The 22250-nt window shown below is 41.2% G+C and overlaps 2 protein-coding genes across 3 annotated transcripts in view; one reads left to right on the top strand and one right to left on the bottom strand.

Moving 5' to 3' along the window:
* Positions 1-270: 270 nt before the first annotated feature.
* LOC127007144 (uncharacterized) lies at positions 271-17645 on the top strand. 2 transcript variants are annotated; one of them, XM_050877815.1, is made up of 8 exons: positions 271-381; positions 3331-3493; positions 4890-5015; positions 5384-5500; positions 6347-6457; positions 6863-7123; positions 9249-9379; positions 11252-17645. In XM_050877815.1, exons 2-8 carry the CDS (start codon positions 3365-3367, stop codon positions 11727-11729), a joined length of 1353 nt encoding a protein of 450 aa, XP_050733772.1. In that variant the 5' UTR covers positions 271-381; positions 3331-3364; the 3' UTR covers positions 11730-17645. The 2 variants fall into 2 exon arrangements, with proteins under 2 accessions (XP_050733772.1, XP_050733773.1); XM_050877816.1 differs by lacking the exon at positions 271-381 and adding an exon at positions 475-642.
* The window catches only part of LOC127007145 (barH-like 2 homeobox protein), a 34030-nt gene continuing 28357 nt past the window's right edge, over positions 16578-22250 (bottom strand). The window contains exon 4 of the mRNA XM_050877817.1: positions 16578-20704. Within this exon, the coding sequence (XP_050733774.1) occupies positions 20458-20704 (247 nt within the window). The 3' untranslated portion in view covers positions 16578-20457. The remainder of the gene's footprint in view (positions 20705-22250) is intronic.

The raw sequence follows: 22250 nt of genomic DNA, 5'->3' as shown, positions 1-22250 counted from the left end.
CGGCTGCGGCGGCTGCAGCGTCGCCGCGGCCAGCAGAGGAGGCGACGCGCTTTCGTAAACATTATCCCCTATTTTCAAGAGTAAAAAAAAAGTCCTTGAATTGGATTTTCAAAGCGTTTCCATGACTGTTGAAGGTTTGTAGAAAAGATATATGAAGAGATAGTGATATTTCATAAAGTAGATTATGAGATACTGGCACGGACCTAATACGAATCTTTACCGTGAAATGTTATTGAAATTATGTAAATTGCAATTATGTTCTTGAAATGTAAATAGAAGTGTGTAAATTGTGATAGGTCCGTGGGCCGTGGTGTGGGCCGCGTTCCCATGGCTGGTTGTTTACGTTGTGGTGCTGCCGTCCCTCTCGCCCTGTTCTCACCCGTGAGTACACTAACTAGTAAAGGCCTGCAGGTAATGCAAGCGTCAGGCCACCACGCGTGTATTTAGTCTGTCTCGCGTGTGTGTCCAGGGAGCGTGGCTCGGGCCTGGGCGGAGAGTTGCAGAAGGGAGATGCAATGTGTGTCCAGGGCAGGGAGGTTGTGTTTGTTTGTTCTGTTGGTTACCGTCGCCATAGGGATGCTGAGGCGCCAGGTGCTGTGCGTGACTGGCGTTCCTCGGCCCTGTGCTGCAGCTGTCATTTATGTTAGTGGATAGGGGGGCTGGGCACAACACCGCACGCTTATTACTTATATTTTTCACCTAAGTCTTGTCCCTGTGTGATGCTGTACCTACTTATAGCTGGAAATAGTTAGACTTAATTTTCTTAGATTTAGAAAATGGGGGATTCACCCCTGTAGGAGATTATTAGGTTTTGTTTGGGATTTTAGACCGGTACAATAGACTCATTCAGAAAATAAATACACACTCACTTGTCACCACAACACACCAACACTAACAATTACACTTAATTCACTTCCTTCCCCTGCACACTCAGCTCGCCCGTCCCCCCAACAGCCAACACAAATATACGTGTTATGCACCTGTACGGTGCCCTGCACATTATCATCCAGATCCAGATCCAGATTAAAATAATGGGGGTGATTGACAGGGCAAAGCCCCTCTGTAGGTTATGTTAGGTTTCGGGGATTGTTGAAGAGAGGGTAGCCTACTAATATTGAAACACTGATTATTTTGGGGCAAAATATGATGCTTTTTATGGGTAGGCGGTGGCTGAGTGGTTAGTGTGCGGGTCCTGCATTCACCACATGCTGGACGATGCAGGTTTGAATCCCCACACTACCACCTGGGATTTTTCGGTCTCTGCCGAGTGGCCTAAGACTACCCACATGGTATCCTGAAGACCACCCATCAACCCAGACTCTAGAAGAAACCGTCCAAGTGAATCAAGAATGAGTTCTGGGGGGCAGCATAAGCCTAGAATAAATGGCGCCACTATAAAAATTGCCTGCACCATGACGGCCTTGGGCCGACCACCAGTCCCTTGAAGAAAGCCTACTGGCACTTTAGGCGAACACGTAAAAAAAAAAATGGAGATAGTTTTATTTCCCAGAATTCACTAAATGATTGACTATTCAATTCCTGAAGTGCACCTGCCGCTGCCCCAATCCCACCCGTTATCACAGCTCATGTAGTAGACCCACCCCCACCGCCTCCGTGTCCCGTCCTGGGCTTCATATTTCCCGCTGCCAACACCACATGACAAATAAATTCAAACTAAGTTAACCTAACGTAACATCCCTAACAGGGGAGACTTGGTTCTCTTAGTGGGGGGGTTCACCCTCCTTGATCTTCCTAATGAGGGACATTACCCTCCTCAACCCCCCTTTCTATTTTCTGGAAGTCATTCATTCCTGCACTGCATTCAGGGACCAAAAAGAGAATCTGTAATGTAAGTATATTAACTTTGCAAGAGGTGGCTACCCCTTCTTCAATATTAGACTAGGTTACTTTACATTTGTTAATCAATTAATGGAACCATACGTCAGGTGGATGCATCGCCTCGCCCACTCTACAATGTCAAGCCCCAGGGGTCCTTCCAGAAAAGTCTCCATGCAGACCCCCTTCTCATCCTAAGTACCTCTTGGCAGGATCTGTCGACTTAGTACCCAAGCCACAAACATTTTTTAAGTACAATTAATTTTGATATGTTGTGATTTTGTTGCTTTGCTTTTGCCCAGGTTAGTGGTGGTAAGTCACAGTTTTGGGCTAGTCTGATGGCTACCCTGGTGTCGCAAAGGCTTCGTTTACTTTTACTTTTATTTGTTCCTGTGATAAATGCACATGAAAATTGATGTTCACATCCTTATGGATCTGAATCGAGCAACCAGTCAACTGCCTCTTATACTACATTGATTAAGTAATTAAATATTTTTGAACAAGGACATGCCTTGGATTTTCAAAATAATTCTTGATTTTTATCACACTCACTACATAAATCAAAGACAACCAGCGAAGCACACCAAGCAAAGACTATATATATATATATATATATATATATATATATATATATATATATATATATATATATATATATATATATATATATATATATATATATATATATATATATATATATATATATAATGTTAAAGGAGGCAGTTCAAGGGCAAAAAATAAATTAATTAGAAAAAAAGCCTGCTAATCACTTCCCCTATAAAAAAAAGAGTTTAGAAGAGTGGCCAAAAGAGAGGTCAATTTCCAGAGGAGAGGTGTCTCGATAGTCTTCTCTCAAAAGAGTTCAAGTCGCAGGCAGAAGGAAATACAGACAAGGAAGATTGTTCCAGAGTTCCACAGTGTATATAAGGGATGAAATATGAAGATGCTGGTTAACTAACTCTTGCATAATGGATTTGGACAGTATAGGGATGAGCTAGAGTAGAAAGTTGAGTTCAGTGGGGCTGTGGGAGGGGGGGAGGCATGTAGTTAGCAAATTCAGAAGAGCAGTCGGCATGAAAATATCAATAGAAGATAGAAGGAGAGGCAACACAGTGTCAAAATTTAAGAGGTAAAAGACTTTCAGTATGAGGAGAGAAGTTGACAAGACAAAGAACCTCAGACTCTACTCTGTCCAAGAGTGTGTGGAGCCCCCCACACATCAGATGCATGCTCCATATGAGGGCAGACAAGGCCCCTGTGTATCGATAGCATCTGGGAGGGGGAGGAGTCCTGTCAGAGATGATACAGAATGCTGTGCATTTGTATCAAAAACTTCCTCTGCTTTCATTTACCTGAAGAGTGAAATCCATAAATATGCAGGCCAGTGATGAAAGCTTCTTTCTGCTCACAATCTTGAATCTTCACTACCATTTTTCTTATTTTTAACTAACATCACTTTTGACTTGTGGCACATTCCTTCCCTCTTCCCCCAAGGTTGTGATGGTCGGTGGTGCGGCAGCGCGGTGAGATGCGGCTAATGCGGTCAGTGGTCGGCGGGTGTGTGTGTGTGGTGGCCAGTGTGGTGCTCCTCTCCACCCTCACCTCCACCCCGCCCACTGGCCCCGCCATCCATTCCATTGTTGCCCACAATCTTAAGGTGAGTTGGTTTACCTGTAACACATTTACACAATTGTATCATTTTTATTTGGAACATTTGATTTGTTGTACTGCACAAAAAGAGCAAAATAGGGTTGATCTGTATGATTAAACCTCCTTTATTACTTGGGGGGCTTCGTGGTGCAGTGGTTAGCACACTCGGCTCACAACCGAGAGAGCCCGGGTTCGATTCCCGGGCAGAGTGGAAAAATTTGGGCGGCTGTTCCGATACCCTACGCCCCTGTCCACCCAGCAGTGAATGGGTACCAGGTATTAATCGGGGATTGTGTCCCGTCTCCTGGGATCTGTTCCCTCCTATAATTCCTTCCCCCTCCTGTCTCTCTCCGGCATATGACCGCAGGTGTTACGCCGACTAAACGAAACTTTCCAACTTTCTTTGTTACTTCCCCACTGCATAGGAGACTTACCGAACTGTATGTTAGGTAGTACTACACACTGAGTACAGATTTGTATAAAGGGAGCCCATAAGAATCATCTCATTACATGAGCTTGGCTGTCAGAGTCACTTGAACAGTAAGGGGACATCACAGGGACTCAGCCCCACTTTTGTGGTAATAAAACATCATCAGGAAGGAAGTACGGTGTGTTTTACATTTCTCATGGTTAGTCATTCTGGCCCTCCCCCTTTGAATTATATTTTGGCTGCATTCTTGGCAAGAGTTGACTGGCAACTCCTCCTCCTTGGGGAATGATCATATTAGTCATTTTTCGGCTCTCCACAAATAAGCTGTCCATGCAAATTATTATGATAAATTATAGTCAGTGTTATGATCAGATTAATATGAACGAAACCCACAAGCTAAGGTAGGAAAGAGGAAGGTGAGGAATTCATGTGTAAAGGTTATCTCTCAATGGAGAACAGAGAAGGCTCTTCAGGTGGAAAGGTCATCTCTCAAGGGATCAAAGGGAAGGTGAGGCTGCAAGAAGAGGCCAGTCAGGAGTGTGTGAACAGAAGAATCTGATGACTCCTCCCATGACCATCCCCTCACAGTGACTTATCAGAGGGAACATTGTGTCAGAGTCATAGATTGATACACATCTAGAACACACTAATAACTACACCACAGATATGCCAAAGAACCACTTAGGAAAGAAAATAATGAGAGGAATGAACCATATGTTTAGTAGTAAGAGAGCAAATATGAAAGAAACGGTTTTACTTATAGAAGTAGTGCAAAAAAATGTAAGTTATTGTATAGCAACATATGGGAAGTTTAGCATAGGAAACATTTCTGTAAGTTGAGCATGAAGTTATTGTATAGAAAGAGTGAACATTAAGATAATGTATGGAAAGGGTAAGTAACAGTTATTACTGAGGTTTAAGTAAGAGGTCTAGAAGATTAAAAAATTACCTCCTTCCCTTGGTTCGTGTTCAGGAGGAGCTGGAAGGACGCATGACATGTGACGAGGAGGACCTTGAGAGGCTCGGCTTTGTGGAGGGGGCAGCACTCTACCCACACCATGCCTGGGAAAACTTGTCCACCCCTGTGCTGGCCTCAGCGGTGAGTGTGACGATGGCAGTGGTGGTGGTCATGATGGTAGTTGTGGTTGTGGTAATGGCAGCATACCATGATCACTATTACTGTTTATTGTCTGTTGAATTTCGGTGAAACTTCTTTAATTCTTATTTAAGTTTTTACTAATTGTTAATATTCTCAGGAAGACTTAGAACATATCATTCTTCTGTCACTCAAATGAACTATTGTTTTTAGATATTTCTAATATGTATCCTAACTTTTACTGAGTTATCTTGAACATGAAGATAATACTCAGTATTGTGTTAGCCCTGTTACTCTTTTCATAAATCAAACTTTTCATTACTCACTTGGTTACCATTATCTTCATCTTACTCCCCTCCTTCCCTCCTCAGGTGTGGAGTGGACAGGTGTGGCAGGTGGAGGGCTTGGTGGGCCTGGCACAGCTGCTACTGCCCAACCTGACCCTGGTGGTGTATGGCCTTGACCTGCCTCCAGCTGAGATGCAGCAGGTGAAGCCTAATTGTATTCCCACATACGTGCCATCATTACTGTGTTTGGATTGATTTTGAAAGGCTTGATCTGTTTTTTTGTTTGATTTTTTATATATATGTTATAACTTTACTTTATCTCACTGTTATCTTGAAGAGTTTTTATGTTCAGATTTTATATCTCACTCAGGCTACTCGTGACATCCATTGTTTACTTTGGTCTGACTGTTACAATTCTTCTCTCATTACTCAGACCTTATGTCCTTTCCACCTAGTTACCATCCTCTGCTGTTGGTCACTATTCATAGGTGGTGCTGAGAATGAAAACACCACTCACTGACAAGTACAAATATCCTGCCACCTGAGACACTTGATAGTAACACCTTGGTGTTGGTGACAGTGATTAGCTCAATAGCTTATTAAGGTTTAAAAGGCAACACAACAGCAAAAGTTATCATAGCACATTAAAAGGGTTACTTATATTACTTCATCTAATGCAATGGTTCCCAATGTATTTGCATTCCCGACCCTTTTTAAAAATCTTGAAACCCACATGATCCCACCCCTTATATCAGCAGTTTGTTTTACACTTTTTAACACACCAGTTTTCAAACATACTTGGCCCTGACATGCGCCTGAAAGATGCTTTGATGTTCCGTCTCAACTCGCCAGCAAAGGCATACAGCATCACCAACAGAATTAAAACAGAAAACAATCTCGAAACGATAAGCTATAAAAAGTATTCTCCCTAGCTGTCTCTAGCAAGGCTTCACGACCCCTTGGCCAATCCTCCTCGACCCTCCAGGGAGTCACACCCGACTGGTTGGGAACCCTTGACCTAATGTTTACTTCCCTTCCTTCCCCCAGCTGGAAGAGGCATGCAACACCACCTGCATGGTGCTGTCCTTTGACTTCTCTCTCTACCCATCGCACCTCAGGGACCGCCACCTCAGGGCCTACCGCCCCATCATTATACAGGTGTGTAGTGGTGGTAAGCCTGACATTTGTTTGCAGCCTTCGGTCATCCATGCACACAGGCTAAAAAAAATATACTGCCCATGATTTTTTTTTTTTTTTTTTTTTTTTTTTTCAAATTAGTAGATATTGAAGTGAAAAGTTGTTAAATTGATTTTTGTCATTAATTAATACTTAACCTAACCCATTCTCAATTAATCTAAATAACCTCTTCTAATTAGTAATTCATCTTTCCTATGTTTATACATGAGAGAGGTAGAGCGGATGAGCACTGGAGAAAAAGTTGATTGGTAGGTGATTAAGTGTGCTGAGAGGAAGAGGGAGAGTTCCTGGAGGCATTAAGGCTTATTTATTCCATTTCTTAGTTTTACCATCCAACCTAACCTGACCCTACTCTTCCCTCCCCAGGAGCTGTTGGTGCGAGCCGGAGCAGTGTTTTGGCTGGATGCTGGTGTACGGCTGGCTGCTGGGGGTGCCGGGAGTGAAGACGGAGGGACAGAGGCAGAGGTTGAGAAGCTGATGGAAGTATGGAGCAGCCAGGCGCTGAAGAGTGGTGGGGTTTTCACGTGGCCCCTCACAGACCCGGCCTTCCTGCCCTCAGCCGCCCTCACACACCCCAACATGTTTGCATTTTTCCACACCAAGAAGCACCACTATGATTTCCAGCAGGTGACATATTTTTTTCTTATATTGTCTTCATTACCTTCTTTTTCTCCTTTTCTTTCCTCATATGCATGTATATCATGCCATGACCCCAAGTTGCCCCCAATGCAGTTCTTGAGGGGGGCCCAAATATATATATATATATATATATATATATATATATATATATATATATATATATATATATATATATATATATATATATATATATATATATATATATACATATATATATTTTTTTTTTACAACAAAGGAGACAGCTCAAGGGCTCAAAAAAAAGGAAACAATAATAAAAAAAAAGCCCACTGCTCGCTGCTCCTAAAAAAGAATCAAAAGAGGTGGCCGAAAGAGAGGTCAATTTCGGGAGGAGAGGTGTCCTGATACCCTTCTCTTGAAAGAGTTCAAGTCGTAGGCAGGAGGAAATACAGATGAAGGAAGATTGTTCCAGAGTTTACCAGCGTGAGGGATGAAAGAGTGAAGATGCTGGTTAACTCTTGCATAAGGGGTTTGGACAGTATAGGGATGAGCATGAGTAGAAAGTCATGTGCAGTGGGGCCGCGGGAGGGGGGGAGGCATGCAGTTAGTAAGTTCACAAGAGCAGTCAGCGTGGAAATATTGATAGAAGTTAGAAAGAGAGGCAACATCGTGACGGAATTTAAGAGGTAGAAGACTATCAGTATGAGGAGGAGAGCTGATGAGACGAAGAGCCTTAGACTCTACTCTGTCCAGAAGAGCTGTGTGAGTGGAGCCCCCCACATGTGAGATGCATACTCCATACGAGGGCGGACAAGGCCCCTGTATATGGATAGCAACTGCGCGGGGGAGAAGAACTGGCAGAGACGATACAGAACGCCCAACCTCGAGGAAGCTGATTTAGCGAGAGAGGAGATGTGAAGTTTCCAGTTGAGATTTTGAGTTAAGGATAGACCGAGGATGTTTAATGTTGAAGATGGTGATAGCTGAGTGTTGTCGAAGATATTATATGTATTATATGACAGGTTCCCTAAATGCATATGAATAGGGTGACCAAAAAAGGTTGATAAATCAGTGGGCATCATATTTTATTATACTCTGCTTTTCTCTTGACATACATTCACATCTTTGAATTTGTGCATCAATTGAGACCCGTTATCAACAGTTTTCTCCTTGCAGGATTTAGATTTACATAGATATTCAAACCACACAGACTCTATGGTCCACTGGGACTAGGTGGTCTGCCCTTAAACCTAAGTGAAATCATTATATCTAATGACACCAAGACTTTGCATTTCAACTTTTAGTGGATATCAAGTTGAAGGAAGTGGATGTCGAGCTTGCTTTTAAATGAATTAATCGTACTGCACTTGACCACTGAAGGTGGGAGTTTATTCCATTCTTGCGCTACAATGTTGCTGAAGAAAACTTTGGTGCACTCTGAATTTATTTATTTACACTTAAGTTTTTTGCCATTATTTCTTGTTTGTAACATGTCATCGATCAGATATAATTTGGATTTGTCCACATTCATAAAACCATAGAGTATTTTGCAACATTCGATCAATTTTCCTCGGAGGCAACACTTTTCAAGAGAGAACAGCTTACAGGATGAGAGCCTTTCATCATAAGGTTTGTTTTTCAAGGAAGAAATCATCTTTGTTGCCCTACGTTGACTAAACTATTGTACAGTGGATTGCTGCCTGAACAACAGCTGTCCTGTGATTAGGTGGAATGCTTTGAGTAAGAGACTGATTCACTGGTTAGTCTGATAATGTCACAAAAGTTTCCACAACTCTCCTATGTTTCTGCCACCAAATGTTTTAAAACTCACACTGGCTGACAAGATATAGTACATTTCACCAAACGGTTTTCAGTGGACACTGGCACCATCTTCAATGGTTGGAAAACGAGTGAGACAGGCGTAATACAGAACTTTTTGCATGTCCATACAAACCGCAGCTAGTCTCATGGGGGGCAGAATGGGGAAGCCAGGCACACCCAAATGGATCTCACTCCATACAGACACATTGCAGGTAAGTCCAATCATATCCCCCTCCCCTCATTTCTTCTCCCTTCCATAATGCCCCTTGTTCATCACCGAAATATGCATCACCTACTCATGCATGTTTCAATAGCTTGTCCCTCACTCCCTCAGATGGGTGATGCCGGCACCTTGCTGCTCTACAACACTGAGGGTGTGCACCGCTACCTCATGAGGCCTTGGGTGTCCTGCGCACTGACGCACAACTGTATCAGCCCCATTGGTGCTCAGGACACTGGTTGCAGGTGAGCTCCACCCACACAGCTCTTTGCCACATCAACTTTTCTCCTCTTTATGACTTTTCTGCTCCCACAAATCTTGCTGCAGTGTGGTTTCCTGTGCTGTCTTCTTTAGTTATTTTTCATGCTAAATGCTCTTCTTGATGTGCTAACTGCATACCTCCACCTTTCCCATGGCCACATTGCACACAACTATCTACTCTCCCTCATGCCTGTGCTGTTAGAGTTCGTAATGCAAGAGTTAACCACCATTTCCATTCCTTCATCCCTTTCACTAGTAAGCTCTGGTACAGCCTTCCTTTGCCATCATTTCCAGGACTTGAACGCCTTTAAGAGTGGAGTATCTAAACACATCTCCAACCTAAATTGACCATCGGTTTTGGGACACATCGTATCTCTTTTTCTAAGAGTGTTTTTTCCCTTGAATTGCCTCCTGTGCTGCTGAAAATAAATCGCGAATCAGTAAGAAAGTGAATGTGATGATGCTATGCCTTTTCCTGCTCTGAGGAAGAGATCAGAGGCCAGGAATTATTGTGTCTTAGGAGAACTTTCACTAAATGTTGATTGTGTTATGGATATTTGTTTTTGTGTGTGACATGCTTGGCTGATGAGTTTTTATGCACATGTTTTGCCTCAGACTCACAGAACAGTAAGAAAAGAATGAGATAAGGATTTTGTAGTGCCCAGCTTTGTGAATGCCACCACTACCTTATTTTGAACTCTCATGCCATGCTGCTTTATTGTTTTCTTAATTCTGCTTTTGTATTGTGCTACTGCAGCTGAGAATGAGAACTGTCTATTCATACCTCTTTTTGTTTGGCTTTTCTGTATAATATGACATGATCACTAATTTTACTTTTTCATGCACTGTTCACTATGATTTATCCAAAATTGCTTTTTGTGTGACCATTTTCCACATACTATTTTTTTTTTCTGTAAATTGTTTTTGATGTTTTACAATATACATGCACTGTCAGAAATGTCACTATTAATATTAATTATTTTGATGTAAAATTTGATTCATGCAGCCTTTACGAAACCTAACTTTGTCAAACATGAACTTTTAGCTTTTGATTTTACTGCCAGTTGTAACTCATAGCACATAACAGTGCTGTTCATTACGTGGGGGAGTGACTGTTGCATGCACTTTTGTAGTGTCATGTTAGTTCCCTCTTACACAGCACGGGTAAGGCCTGCGTCCGCACATATGACCTTTCCTGTGCAAACTTGTGACTGATGTTTTCTATGGAGCCTTTCATTTGGTGTGGATGTCACCTGCGCACGGGCAATTGCCCGCACGCAGGTTCCACCTTCACGCAAGTGGCGGGCAGTTATTACCAGTGCCATCTGAAAGGATATGTCGGAATCCTCACCCGTGCCGTGTGACAGGGGCGTCATTCATGTAAATTTTGGATATTTTAGATTATGAAAAGTATGCATTATTGTGAATCACAGTGGTCCTGTGGGTTAGATTACCAAGCCATGAAAGTGAAGAGCCAGGGTTTGGCAGTTTGAACCTTGTGTTATGTTAAGATGGTCATCTGATCCTAAACCCAAAGACAGTGACTCTGCTTGAACATAAAGCTGTCAAGACTAAGAAGAAAAATAATATGCATTATGACAAATTTCCATGAACCTCGAACAGAAATACAATTGAAAGAATTTCAGTGGGAAACGTTTATTCTGGTGAGTGATCAAAATGGCAGATCTTCATGAACAAACTACCTTCATTAGTAGGGATTTGCATGTATGTTAATATCCTCTGTTTTTATGTTCATCTGCTTCCTCCACAGCTTTACCTACACCTGCACATCCTCCTTATCCTCCTCCTCTTATACTAAGGAAGATATAATTAATGCTTACTCCATCACTTCACAGATATGACAAGAAGCCACTGTTCCGTTACTCTGGCTGCCACCACTATGATGCCTCGGCCTTTAATGTAGCGCTCGGAGTCATGTTCTCGTATGACACTCGGCTCTACCTTGCCTCAGCCTCCCCTTTCATCCGGGTCTCGGCAAAGCCCCAGCCCGACACAGATGTCTCCCTGACTGGGCGTGGGGGCGAGGAGGAGGCCACCAATACTTCAACCCACAGAGATGCGTTTAGTAAAAAGTCCCTCACAGGCGGTCGCAAGGCTGAACGAACCCTTGGTGGTGGCCTTGAGGTGATACAAAGACAGCTGCGCAACACTAGTGCAAGTAGGACAAACAGCAGAAGACTTAGAGAGAAGGAGAGAGATAAAACAAGAGACAGAGGTCGTGATAAACATGTTTCCCTTGGTGTGTTGCCTGTCACCACAGACTCCCTTCAGAGGAGTCGTTCTGACGACGATGACAGTGGCAACACTTATTGACCACAGCCCCCTAATATTAAGGACCCTTGCATCCTCCTCCTCCTCCTTCCCTTTGTTGTTTTCCTCTAAGAAGGCATTGACTCTACATATTTTGATGCTGTTGCTGATGCATGAACATCGAATTAATTTATGAAGCATTTTTTAGAATGAGACCCCCTCTCCTCCTCTCTCTCCCTCTGTCCATCTCTCATAGGCCTGTGAAAGAAGATAAACAAACAGATGCATGTGATGCAATGGGTGCAAGAGGAATGTCCCTCATAGAGCAGAAAGAGAGCCTCAGGATATTCAAGACAGAGAGAGTGATGATGGGAAAATTAGCATTATAAGGACAATGTATGTGACCTGGAACAAGTGGAGACTTCTTTCTTTCTGCTCTGTGAAGCAGTGCAGAGAAAAAGCTGTTACAGTATCATACAGAAAGAGAAGGAGAAGGGTTTGGCATAAGAGAGCTTTGTAGCTAATTGGAAGCTCTCACTTCTTAGCCATTTCATTTTAAGAAACTCAAGAAAAAGGGAAGTACAATTACATGAAAAAGGAGAAAAAGGGAGGAAAGATGAAAGGATAAACATGTAGGCTTGAATTGTATGTGAAGACACTTCCTTCATGAACAACCCCTTTCAGGAATGCCCGGGAAGGCACACAGCAGTAGATACTTGGAGAGTTGAAGGCTGAAATGACTGAAGAATGCAATGGCAGATGTATGAAGGCAAAGCTGGTGAGGATTTTTAGCAAGAGCCACACCCTTGAAAACAAGTTTCAGAATTAATTACTAATGATCAAAGGGATTATTGTGAGGAAGGAAGTAGGAGCGAGGGTACTGGAGAGGGGCCAAGGCAGTTATGTAATACAATATAAATCTATGCTGACAATTTGTGTGTGTGTGTGTGTGTGTGTGTGTGTGTGTGTGTGTTTATTTACATAGTTGTGATATTCAGGAAATGATCTGCGCTCGTGAGTTCTTGTCTCGAGTTTCAGTCAGTCAAATTAAGCTTTAAACTCATTTAAATTTTGAGATTGGGCAGTCTCTTTGTCCAGGTCCTAACACAGTTCAGTGCATCCATATGGAAAACTCTATTTCTGGATATCTTTCTAACATCATGGTTGAGTGTTTGTGTGGAGGGGGATTAATGAGGCAGGTTTGTATGGCTGTGTGTTCTGGTATTCATTGGTGTACACATTCATCTATCAAAGGAGTGAGTCTAGTGAAGGTAGAAGAGAGGAAGGGTGCTGGATGGAGGTGCTTTTCTTTTATCAATTACAAAAAAGACATTAGCTTGAAGGGTTACTGATTCCTCTCTCGCCATATTCAGGATTTGCCAATGATAGTATTATATGGGATACATTTTTTTTTTTTTTCCAAAGTCTTCTTCATTCACAGCACGAAAGAATATTTCTGATGTGGATGTTAGATTCACGAGTCACAATGTACTTCTAGCATTCAGATTCAATTTCTTCATCATCATCATCATCTCATTGACGCCTCCTCCTAGGAGCTCCCACCAGGGGATGGCCATGGCAGAAGAGTTTCCAGCTTTCTTTATTCATACACTCCCTCCTTGCCTGCTCAAAATTTCTCAAGAATCCCTAATGTAGTCCTGTACCCTATCCCTCCATTTCACTGGAGGTTGTCCTCTAACATTCCCTCCCTCTATCTCACTCACATACACCCTCCTGGTCATCTTACTCTCCTCCATTCGCTTCATGTGACCAAACCACTTTAAAGTCTGTTGCTTCACTTCTACCACTCCACACTTCTTCCCTTCACCCCTGTGACACATTCCAAAACACTTATACACACTTTCATTACTCATTCCATCCATTCTACTCACACCACATGCACTCCTCAAATAATGCATTTCCACTGCCTTCACTCTAGACCTCTGACTTTCATTCCAGGCCCATGCTTCACTTACATATGTGAGGGTTGGTACTATTATTGTATTTCTCAAATCACTCTTTACCTCCATGCTCACACTTCTGCCATTCATGATATGTCCCAAAGACCCTACCACCCTTCTTCCTTACGATGCCCTTTCTCTTGTCTCTCCCTCCGTACCATCATGCTTACACATAACTGATTTTGGTACTTAAACTCATTAATCTCCTCCATTTCTTTACCATTCAAAATTATTTTGCATTCTCTTTTACATTCAATTCCCACTCTTTATGGGCATACAAAATCCACGACCTCACTTCTACTCCGCTCACAAACCATCACTTTACTTTTGTTGACATTTACTTTCAGCTTTCTCCTTTTACAGACACTATCAAAAACACTGACCAAATTTTGTAAGTCACTTTCGTTTTCTGCAATGAGCACTGTGCCATCAGCAAATAAGATTGAATTCAGCACCCACTTCCTTTCCTCAGCGTACATTTTTACTCCAACTTCCCCAACTTTGCCCTTCATTTCTCTCATAACACCATCCATATAAATATTGAACAACCATGGTGACATGACACACCCTTGTCTTAAGCCCACTTTTATCTCAAAATGTTCACTTGTTTCTCCACTAATTTTGACACATGCAGATGCATCCTCATAGAAAGACTTTATTGCATTAAGCAGTTTTCCTCCCACACCATATATCTTTAAAACATCCCACAATGCAATCCAATTAACTCTGTCATAAGCTTTTTTTAAATCCATGAAGGCAGTGTATAGCTTCTTTCCTTTTGCTAATATTTTTCTGCTACCATCCTGAAGGCAAATATCTGATCCACACATCCCCTTCCCTTCCTGAAGCCTCTTTGTTTTTCACTGATTTTCTCTTCTGTAAGTCTTTGCACCCTCTCTATTATGACTTTTCCATATACCTTTCTGGGTATACTCAGGAGACTTATACCTCTATAACTCTTACACTCCCCTCTCCTGCCCTTCCCCTTTTAAACTGGGACAATGATGACTTTTGTCCAGTCTGCTGGCACCCCCCCCCTCCCCCCCCCATGCCACTTCACATATCTTGACCATCCATTTAGTAACTACATCTCCTCCACATTTCAACATTTCTGCTGTGATTCCATCAATTCCTGCTGCCTTTCCATTTTTTAATCTTTTTATTACTTGATTTACTTTTTCATATGTTATACTTTCTTCTTTATATACTCCTCCTCTACCTCCACCCAAAACTGATGCTGTTACAGCTGCTGGACGTCCATCCTCAAAATTCATTAAATTTTTGAAATATTCTCTCCATCTCTCTTTCACAGCTTCCCTGTCTTTCAACATCTTTCCATTCTCTTCCATAACTTCATTTATTTTACTTTGGGAGATATTTTCTGCATTTCTTTTGTTTTTTACTTCTTTCCAATATGATTTTCTGTTCCCTTTATATTTTTCACTTAGTCTTTTCCAAAGTCTTCATCAACTTCATCAACTTCTTCTACAAGTATTTGCCACTGATGGCATACTAGATCATATTCAAGGTTTTTAAGCCTGTTGATTCTTTCCTTCCTGATATACGAATCTAAGGCATGCTTTTAGAAAGGAAATTAAGAAGTGCTGAAAGAAATATTAGTGTGAAGGAGATCTTAGTATTAAGAATTACTAACAAGGAAAAGAAAACCCCAAGTGGATAAAAGAACTAATAGAAGATATGATAAAGACTGTTGAAGCCAAGAAATGAGACTTGTATGTAGAGTAGAAGACTGCAGGTGGACAAAGTGACAGACTGAGCGATAACTGATATACAAAGGCCCAAGGGAAGGCTCTGCATCAGTTGTGAGTGATGAAATTCAGAAGTATATTCCACATTTACATGGAGACTGAAAGCTAGAGGCACAAGCTGGAAAAAGGAGTGATGCAGATTGATGATGATGATGGTTGATTACATTTTATTTGTCTTTTCAGTTGTCTGGGGAGATGATTTATTTCAAAGTAACCCACAAAGAAATCAGACAGCCACAAATGCTTATTGGATTCCAAGTTAATTATTTTGGATTCTGTTGTTACTACCATTCTTAGGACTTGAAGAACACAAATCAGTACCAAGCTCCAAAGCTCTCTCAGGAAGGGAACTGCTTGGCAATCATGAGTTCAGCATGTGATATGACCATGGTGAATCAATTAAACACACACACACACACACACACACACACATGCAGGGGGATAGCAGTTATTACTTTAGTCCTGCATATAGACTTTATTCCTTAGAAACCAAAGACAAGTATAGTCCAGGCTTGTACATATGTGTGTGTGTGTGTGTGTGTGTGTGCATTCATAACAAAATTAGGGTATGTGTGTTGTTTAAATGTTTCTTTCAGAACACTTTTCATTTTCTGGTGGTTAGTTATAATTAATGTTTCATATATATATATATATATATATATATATATATATATATATATATATATATATATATATATATATATATATATATATATATATATATATATATATATATATATTTCTGTACACATTGGTGATGACCAATCTGCATTTATTCACCTTTTATTTTTCTTCAGTCCATTAAGGCACACTAGGGGTGACCATGAGAGTTGTGGCATATGCCATCTTGTCAGAGCCCATTGTCTCCTATTTTCTGCTCCCAGCGTGAGTCACCACAGTGAATCATTGTTAACAGGCCTGGTAGAAGACATTTCTGGGTTTTGATCTGGGGCATTTGTTCTGATCAGGTCATGGTCAAATTTACAATTTACTTACTTCTTTTAATTACTTTGGGTGACTTAGAGATCTTGAGAATTTTTCAGGAGCTGTAGGCTGTCATGAAGTACTTAGACCAAAACAAGTAAATGCAAATGTCAAATTAGCATTTATCTTCATGTTGAATAGGATGTGTATATGTTAATTTTGATTTTGTGTTAAGAAAATATTGTATTTTATGGTGTGTGTGCATGCATGTGTGTGTGTGTGTGTGTGTGTGTGTGTGTGTGTGTGTGTGTGTGTGCATGCATGTGTGGGTGAGTGTGTGTATGAGAGAATGATTATTGTCACATATTCTCCTATGGAGGAATATTTCTCAATTTCACTGTGACTTTTCTTGTAATTTCCTCTTTCATGAGTCTGTGGCCAGCTCTTGCTTGTTTAGAGCAAGAAATGAAGTTTTTTGTATTATAATTTTCATCTTTATGATTATTAATAGCATTATAGAATTATTATCATTACTATTTTCATTATTTTTTTGATTTAATTAATTTAATAATTATAATGAAATAGCCATTATTACTGATTGTCAACATTCATATTGCCAGTACTACAAATGATGATCTTTTCATCTAGTCATTTGATTTAAGGAGGTGGGAAGAACAGTCCTAAGTTTTCTTCATTAATAAAAGCAACTTTTTTTTTTCCTCTTGTCAATTATGCAACATTATTGCAATCATATTTTCTTCTTTCATTCTTCCCTTCTATTTTTCCTTTGTTCCTTTCTCATCATTCACAACAACTTGCCAGTTTTGTATAAGTGCCAGAGCCATACAATTTCACCACTAATAGTAATTGATGTCAGATGAAATCTGTCATTGTGTATTTTTTCAGCCACCAAAAGGCCTTTCATAAGCCCTACTGGAACCTTATTTCCTCTGATTGAATTAGGAATTATATTGAGCAAGTCTTCTTCCTGAGTTTTCTTGAGAGAACATTTCAAACTCATTCTCGGGTCAATGCGCTGCAGTCCATCCTTAGGGCTTATAGAGAACTTTTCTGGGTTGAAATAAGAATGATTATAGTCATATATATACCTAAGCACTTTTAAGTTTTCTTATTGTGTATGTACATAAATCCTGTATGTATGTTTATGTATGTATCTTAGTTCAATAGGTTTGTGTATATAATTATGCACACTTATCCACGTATGTGTAAGAGTTTTAATTGAGTGGTTGTGTATGGTTGTCAGACATATATATGCAATTGTTATATTTATGTGGACAAATAATGAAATGAAGGCTTGATTTGTACCACCTTTGTCTTATTGTTGGAGAAAACACTTCAATCAAACACCTGTTCTGTAAGAGTTAAAGGAACTCACAGGACACAACTCACACCTGAGCAAGGAGAGTAAGTGCACAGCCGGTCCAACTCCACATCATTGGTGGCTGGGGTGATGAGTAGGTGGCTGTGGACATTTGTAAGTAAGCTGCAGCATTATCCAGGTAACCACACCTAGTTTTTCTACAGGTTTCATAGCCAGTTTCAGAGGAGAATCAACTTATGATGTAGACCAAAGTGTGAATGATGAGGGTATTTTTTGATGTGGGTCAGTTTATGTGGTTATTTTTATGTTATCCCTGAAAATATTAAGTGACATTTGATGTTTTATTTTAATTGCATTATCTTTGAGATGATAATGAAGTGGTTACATCATGTAGGAGTTCCTTTAAAGTATAACCTGTGTTTCACTCTCATCTCAGTGTTTAGATCAATATAGAAAACAGTGGCATAGCATTTATTAATGTTTGTGAAAATATTTAGTGTTGCTTTATTAACCAGATATTTTTTCATCCATAAAAGGTTTCTCAATTGAAATCCCAGCTATCACAACCACATTTATTTTTATTTACATTCTACTTCATCTCTACAAATATGTACAAGTAAGAAAAATGTTTTGGCCTGAATGAAGGCAGACAGGCCATATTTAAAGCCCTCCTCCTCTTCCTCTTTTTTTCTTCCTAGTTTACATTCTCTTCCGTATCTCTCATCCTTTTTTCAGATACATATTTTCTTCTCACACTTCTCCTCCTCCTCCCCGTCCTCCAACTCCTTCTCCTCGTCCTCAGACCCTCAACTCCTTGACTAGAAAGTTTCCTCAGACACCAAAGTCATTCATGCTGCTATAACCCACACAAACCCTGGCTCCTGAGACCCACTAACCAGTTATATGGTACTTCTTTTTCTCTCATTCCAATCAAGATGAGGCTGGGATTCAAACCTATGCCTCCAACATGCAAGGCAGATATTCTAGCATTAAGTTGAAGGGTATCCCATGACAGGGCTTCCATAGTCCTTATCTAAATCCCAAACCATTACAGTTCAAGTTAATTTTTCTGGCTAGCCACCAGTCGTCATCTCTGCTCTTCTCAAGTATTCATCAGTTACATGAATTTGAACCATGCCATTAGCTTGACCCTTATCTCCTCCTCCCTTTACCCATCAACCATGCATATGCTCTTTCCTCTCAAATATTTATCAGTCACAAAATAGGAGAAAGAGGAGGTCATGTATTTATCTTGCTAGTGACATATTTGAAGAAGGCGGAGGAGGAGGACCACTCAAGTTTATACAGGTTAGATTTTACTGGTATACACTGCTTGCCACTCCAGCCTTGTGAATCAGTACATAATGGACTCTGAACTCTAATATTTCAGTACAATGTTTGGTGTGTTAGTTCTTGGAGTGCATCATAGCAACCCTCCCACCCAGAAAACATGTATTGAGTGTGTGATTATTACTTATTTTGTTGAGTCTGATGTATTTACACGACTTCACGAGACTTACCAAGACGTCTGCCTCAGGGTGTTAAACTTTCAGTGATAGTTTAATCGCTGTTTTCTCTGATCATACTGTAATGTCATGATTTATTTTTACATAATTATTTTTACCTTGTCATTAACTGATTTACTTGACTTATCTTTGGCAGCAAGGTGATGTGATATTCTGTACCTTACTAATTGTGTTTTGCAGTGTGTCATTTTCTTGTGGCTCATGATTGCCTCCTCAGTTTCATTTGTACACGGACATTGATCGCTTATCCAATAACCCAAAGCAATTAAATCTACCACATAAATTAATCCTCACCATCACTTACTGTCACGGATATATGTACAACAAAGAAATCTACAGATAATACACATAAATATCCAACACACACACACACACACACACACACACACACACACACACACACAGACTTATATATGTACAAAATAACAGTGGAGAGTGTTGCTAGGGAAAGAACACAATTTGATGATCATGACATAAGTTAGGAGGTAATTAGATTGATCGTGGAGGAGGTTATTGTACACAATGGAGGATTACATGAGAGGGAAAAGGGAAAAAAAAGATATATAGGCTGAATGGAAATGGGGTGTGGAGAGAAAGGATGAGGAAAAGAAAGAACCAGAAAGAAAAGGAAAAGGAGAGAAAATGAGGCAATAGTTTCATGTCTGGAATAGGAAGAGAATAAGACTGAGGAAATGGTAATATCAGGAAAATAGGAAAATAAGGAGTAAGAGGGACACAAAGAAAGGGAAGACGACATATAATATAGTACTACATTGTGTCTTAACCCGGTAGCAGCGACTGGCCAAATTTGTGGCTTTACCATGTAACAGCAACGGGCCAAATTTGTGCCATGATATAAAGCCCCAAAAATAGATGATACATAATCCGATCACAAATGCTTTGATATATATTATGAAATGGTTTGTGTGAGGGGTGATTTTTTCTCATTTTTCTCGCTTGGAGGGACCATTAAGAAACATGATCCCCGCTCTGCTACCGGGTTAAAAAGGAGGAGAAGGACAAGGAAACGCTATATAGTAATCATGAAAATAGGAGGAAGAGTAAAGAGGCCAAGAAGGAAAGGGAGAGAAAATAGGGCAATAGTTTCATGTTTTAAATAGGGAGAGGAGAAGAACGAGGAAATTGTAGTAATCAGGAAAATAGGGAAAAGAGAATCAAGAGTGAGAGAAGGGGTCACTTAACTTAAGGTCATAAAGAGGAGGAGGAGTAGGGAAGCGAGGTCAGAGGTCATGGGAGGTCAGGAAGAGGTCACAAGGAGCAGGAAGGGGAGTAGGGGAGGCGGGTGAAGAGTCCTGCTGTGGTGATGAAGCAGGAACGGTCGACGGTGGGGGGGAGGAAGTAGGGGGGGCAGCAGGTGGGGGACACGACGGAGAGGGGGTCACCGGGGGAGCTCCTTTCGCCCCCCGCCAAGAGGTCCTTTTCCACCCCCACACCCACGCCCACGCTCTGACGCAGCTGTTCAAGCCGCATCTGGTTCTGTCGCTTCCATTTCGTTCTGTGGGAGAGGGAGAGGAAAGGGGAGTTAGTAAGGGAGGTGCATTGAGGAAAGAGGGAGAATAAATAAGGTATAGCTCATGTTGTAAAAGGGGAAAGAACAGGAATATGAGATGGTGAGAGAGGTGCACTGAGGAAAGGGGAAAGAGGGAGAATGAATAAGGGATAGCTGGTGTTGTAAAAGAGGGAAAGGACAGGAATATGAGGTAGTGAGGGAGTGAAATTTAGGGGACAAGGGGGAAGGAGGGAATGAATAAGGGAAAGTTGGTGATTTGAAAGGAGGAAAGAACAGGGATACGAGATAGTAAGGGAGTGAAATTTAGGGGACGAGGGGGAAAGAGGGATGGAGTGTATTAGGGATAGTTTGTGATTTAAAAGGAGAAAAGAACAGGAATACAAGATAGTTAAGGACAGGGAGTAGGTGAGGGAGTGGAGTTGGAGGTATGAAGGGGAAGGAGGAAGGAATTAATAAAAGATAGTTGGTGTTTTAAAAGAGGAAAAAGACAGGAATATGAGACAGTGAGGGACAGGGAGTTTGTGAGGGAGGAGGAGGAAGCGAATGAGTAAGGAGTAGGCGGTGTTAAAAGAGAGAATGAACAGGAATATGACCGAGTGAAAGAAGGGTTATCGAGGTAGAGGGAAGGAGCTAGTGAAGGAGTGGGATAAGAGGGAAAGTGGATGCGTAGATGTAAGAAGTGGCTGGTATTTAGAGGGGGAAAGAACAGGGATATGAGTTAAAGAGATCGACTGTCAAGCTACTGGAGGAAAAGGGTGTTGAAATAGAGAGGGGAGGAGGGAGCGAATGATTAAGGGATAGTTGCCGTTTGAATAAGAGGGGAAGGAGAGGTGTAAGAAGTGGTTGGTATTTAGAGGGGGAAAGAACAGGGATATGAGTTAAAGAGACCGACTATCAAGCTACTGGAGGAAAAAGGGTGTTGAAATAGAGAGGGGAGGAGGGAGCGAATGATTAAGGGATAGTTGCCGTTTAAATAAGAGGGAAGGGTATTTAGAGGAAAAAACAGGATATGAGTTAAAGAGATCGACTCAAGCTACTGGACTGAGAAAAAGGGGGTGTAGAAATAGATAAGGAGGAGTGCGATTAGATAAGAGGAAGTGTAAGAAGTGGTTGGTATTTAGAGGGGGAAAGAACAGGGATATGAGTTAAAGAGACCGACTATCAAGCTACTGGTGATAAAAAGGGTGTTGAAATAGAGAGGGGAGGAGGGAGCGAATGATTAAGGGATAGTTGCCGTTTGAATAAGAGGGGAAGGAGAGGTGTAAGAAGTGGTTGGTATTTAGAGGGGGAATGAACAGGGATATGAGTTAAAGAGATCAACAGTCAAGCTATTGGAGGAGGAGGGGTGTAGAAATAGATAAGGGAGGAGGGAGCGAATGATTAAGGGATAGTTTGCGTTTAGACAAGAGGGGAAGGAGAGGTGTAAGAAGTGGTTGGTATTTAGAGGGGGAAAGAACAGGGATATGAGTTAAAGAGACCGACTATCAAGCTACTGGAGGAAAAAGGGTGTTGAAATAGAGAGGGGAGGAGG

This window comes from Eriocheir sinensis, chromosome 34 (assembly GCF_024679095.1).
Source record: "Eriocheir sinensis breed Jianghai 21 chromosome 34, ASM2467909v1, whole genome shotgun sequence".
Classification (NCBI taxonomy): domain Eukaryota; kingdom Metazoa; phylum Arthropoda; class Malacostraca; order Decapoda; family Varunidae; genus Eriocheir; species Eriocheir sinensis.
The sequence above is the reverse complement of the archived record's forward strand: the minus strand, read 5'-3'. Positions and strand labels throughout refer to the sequence as shown.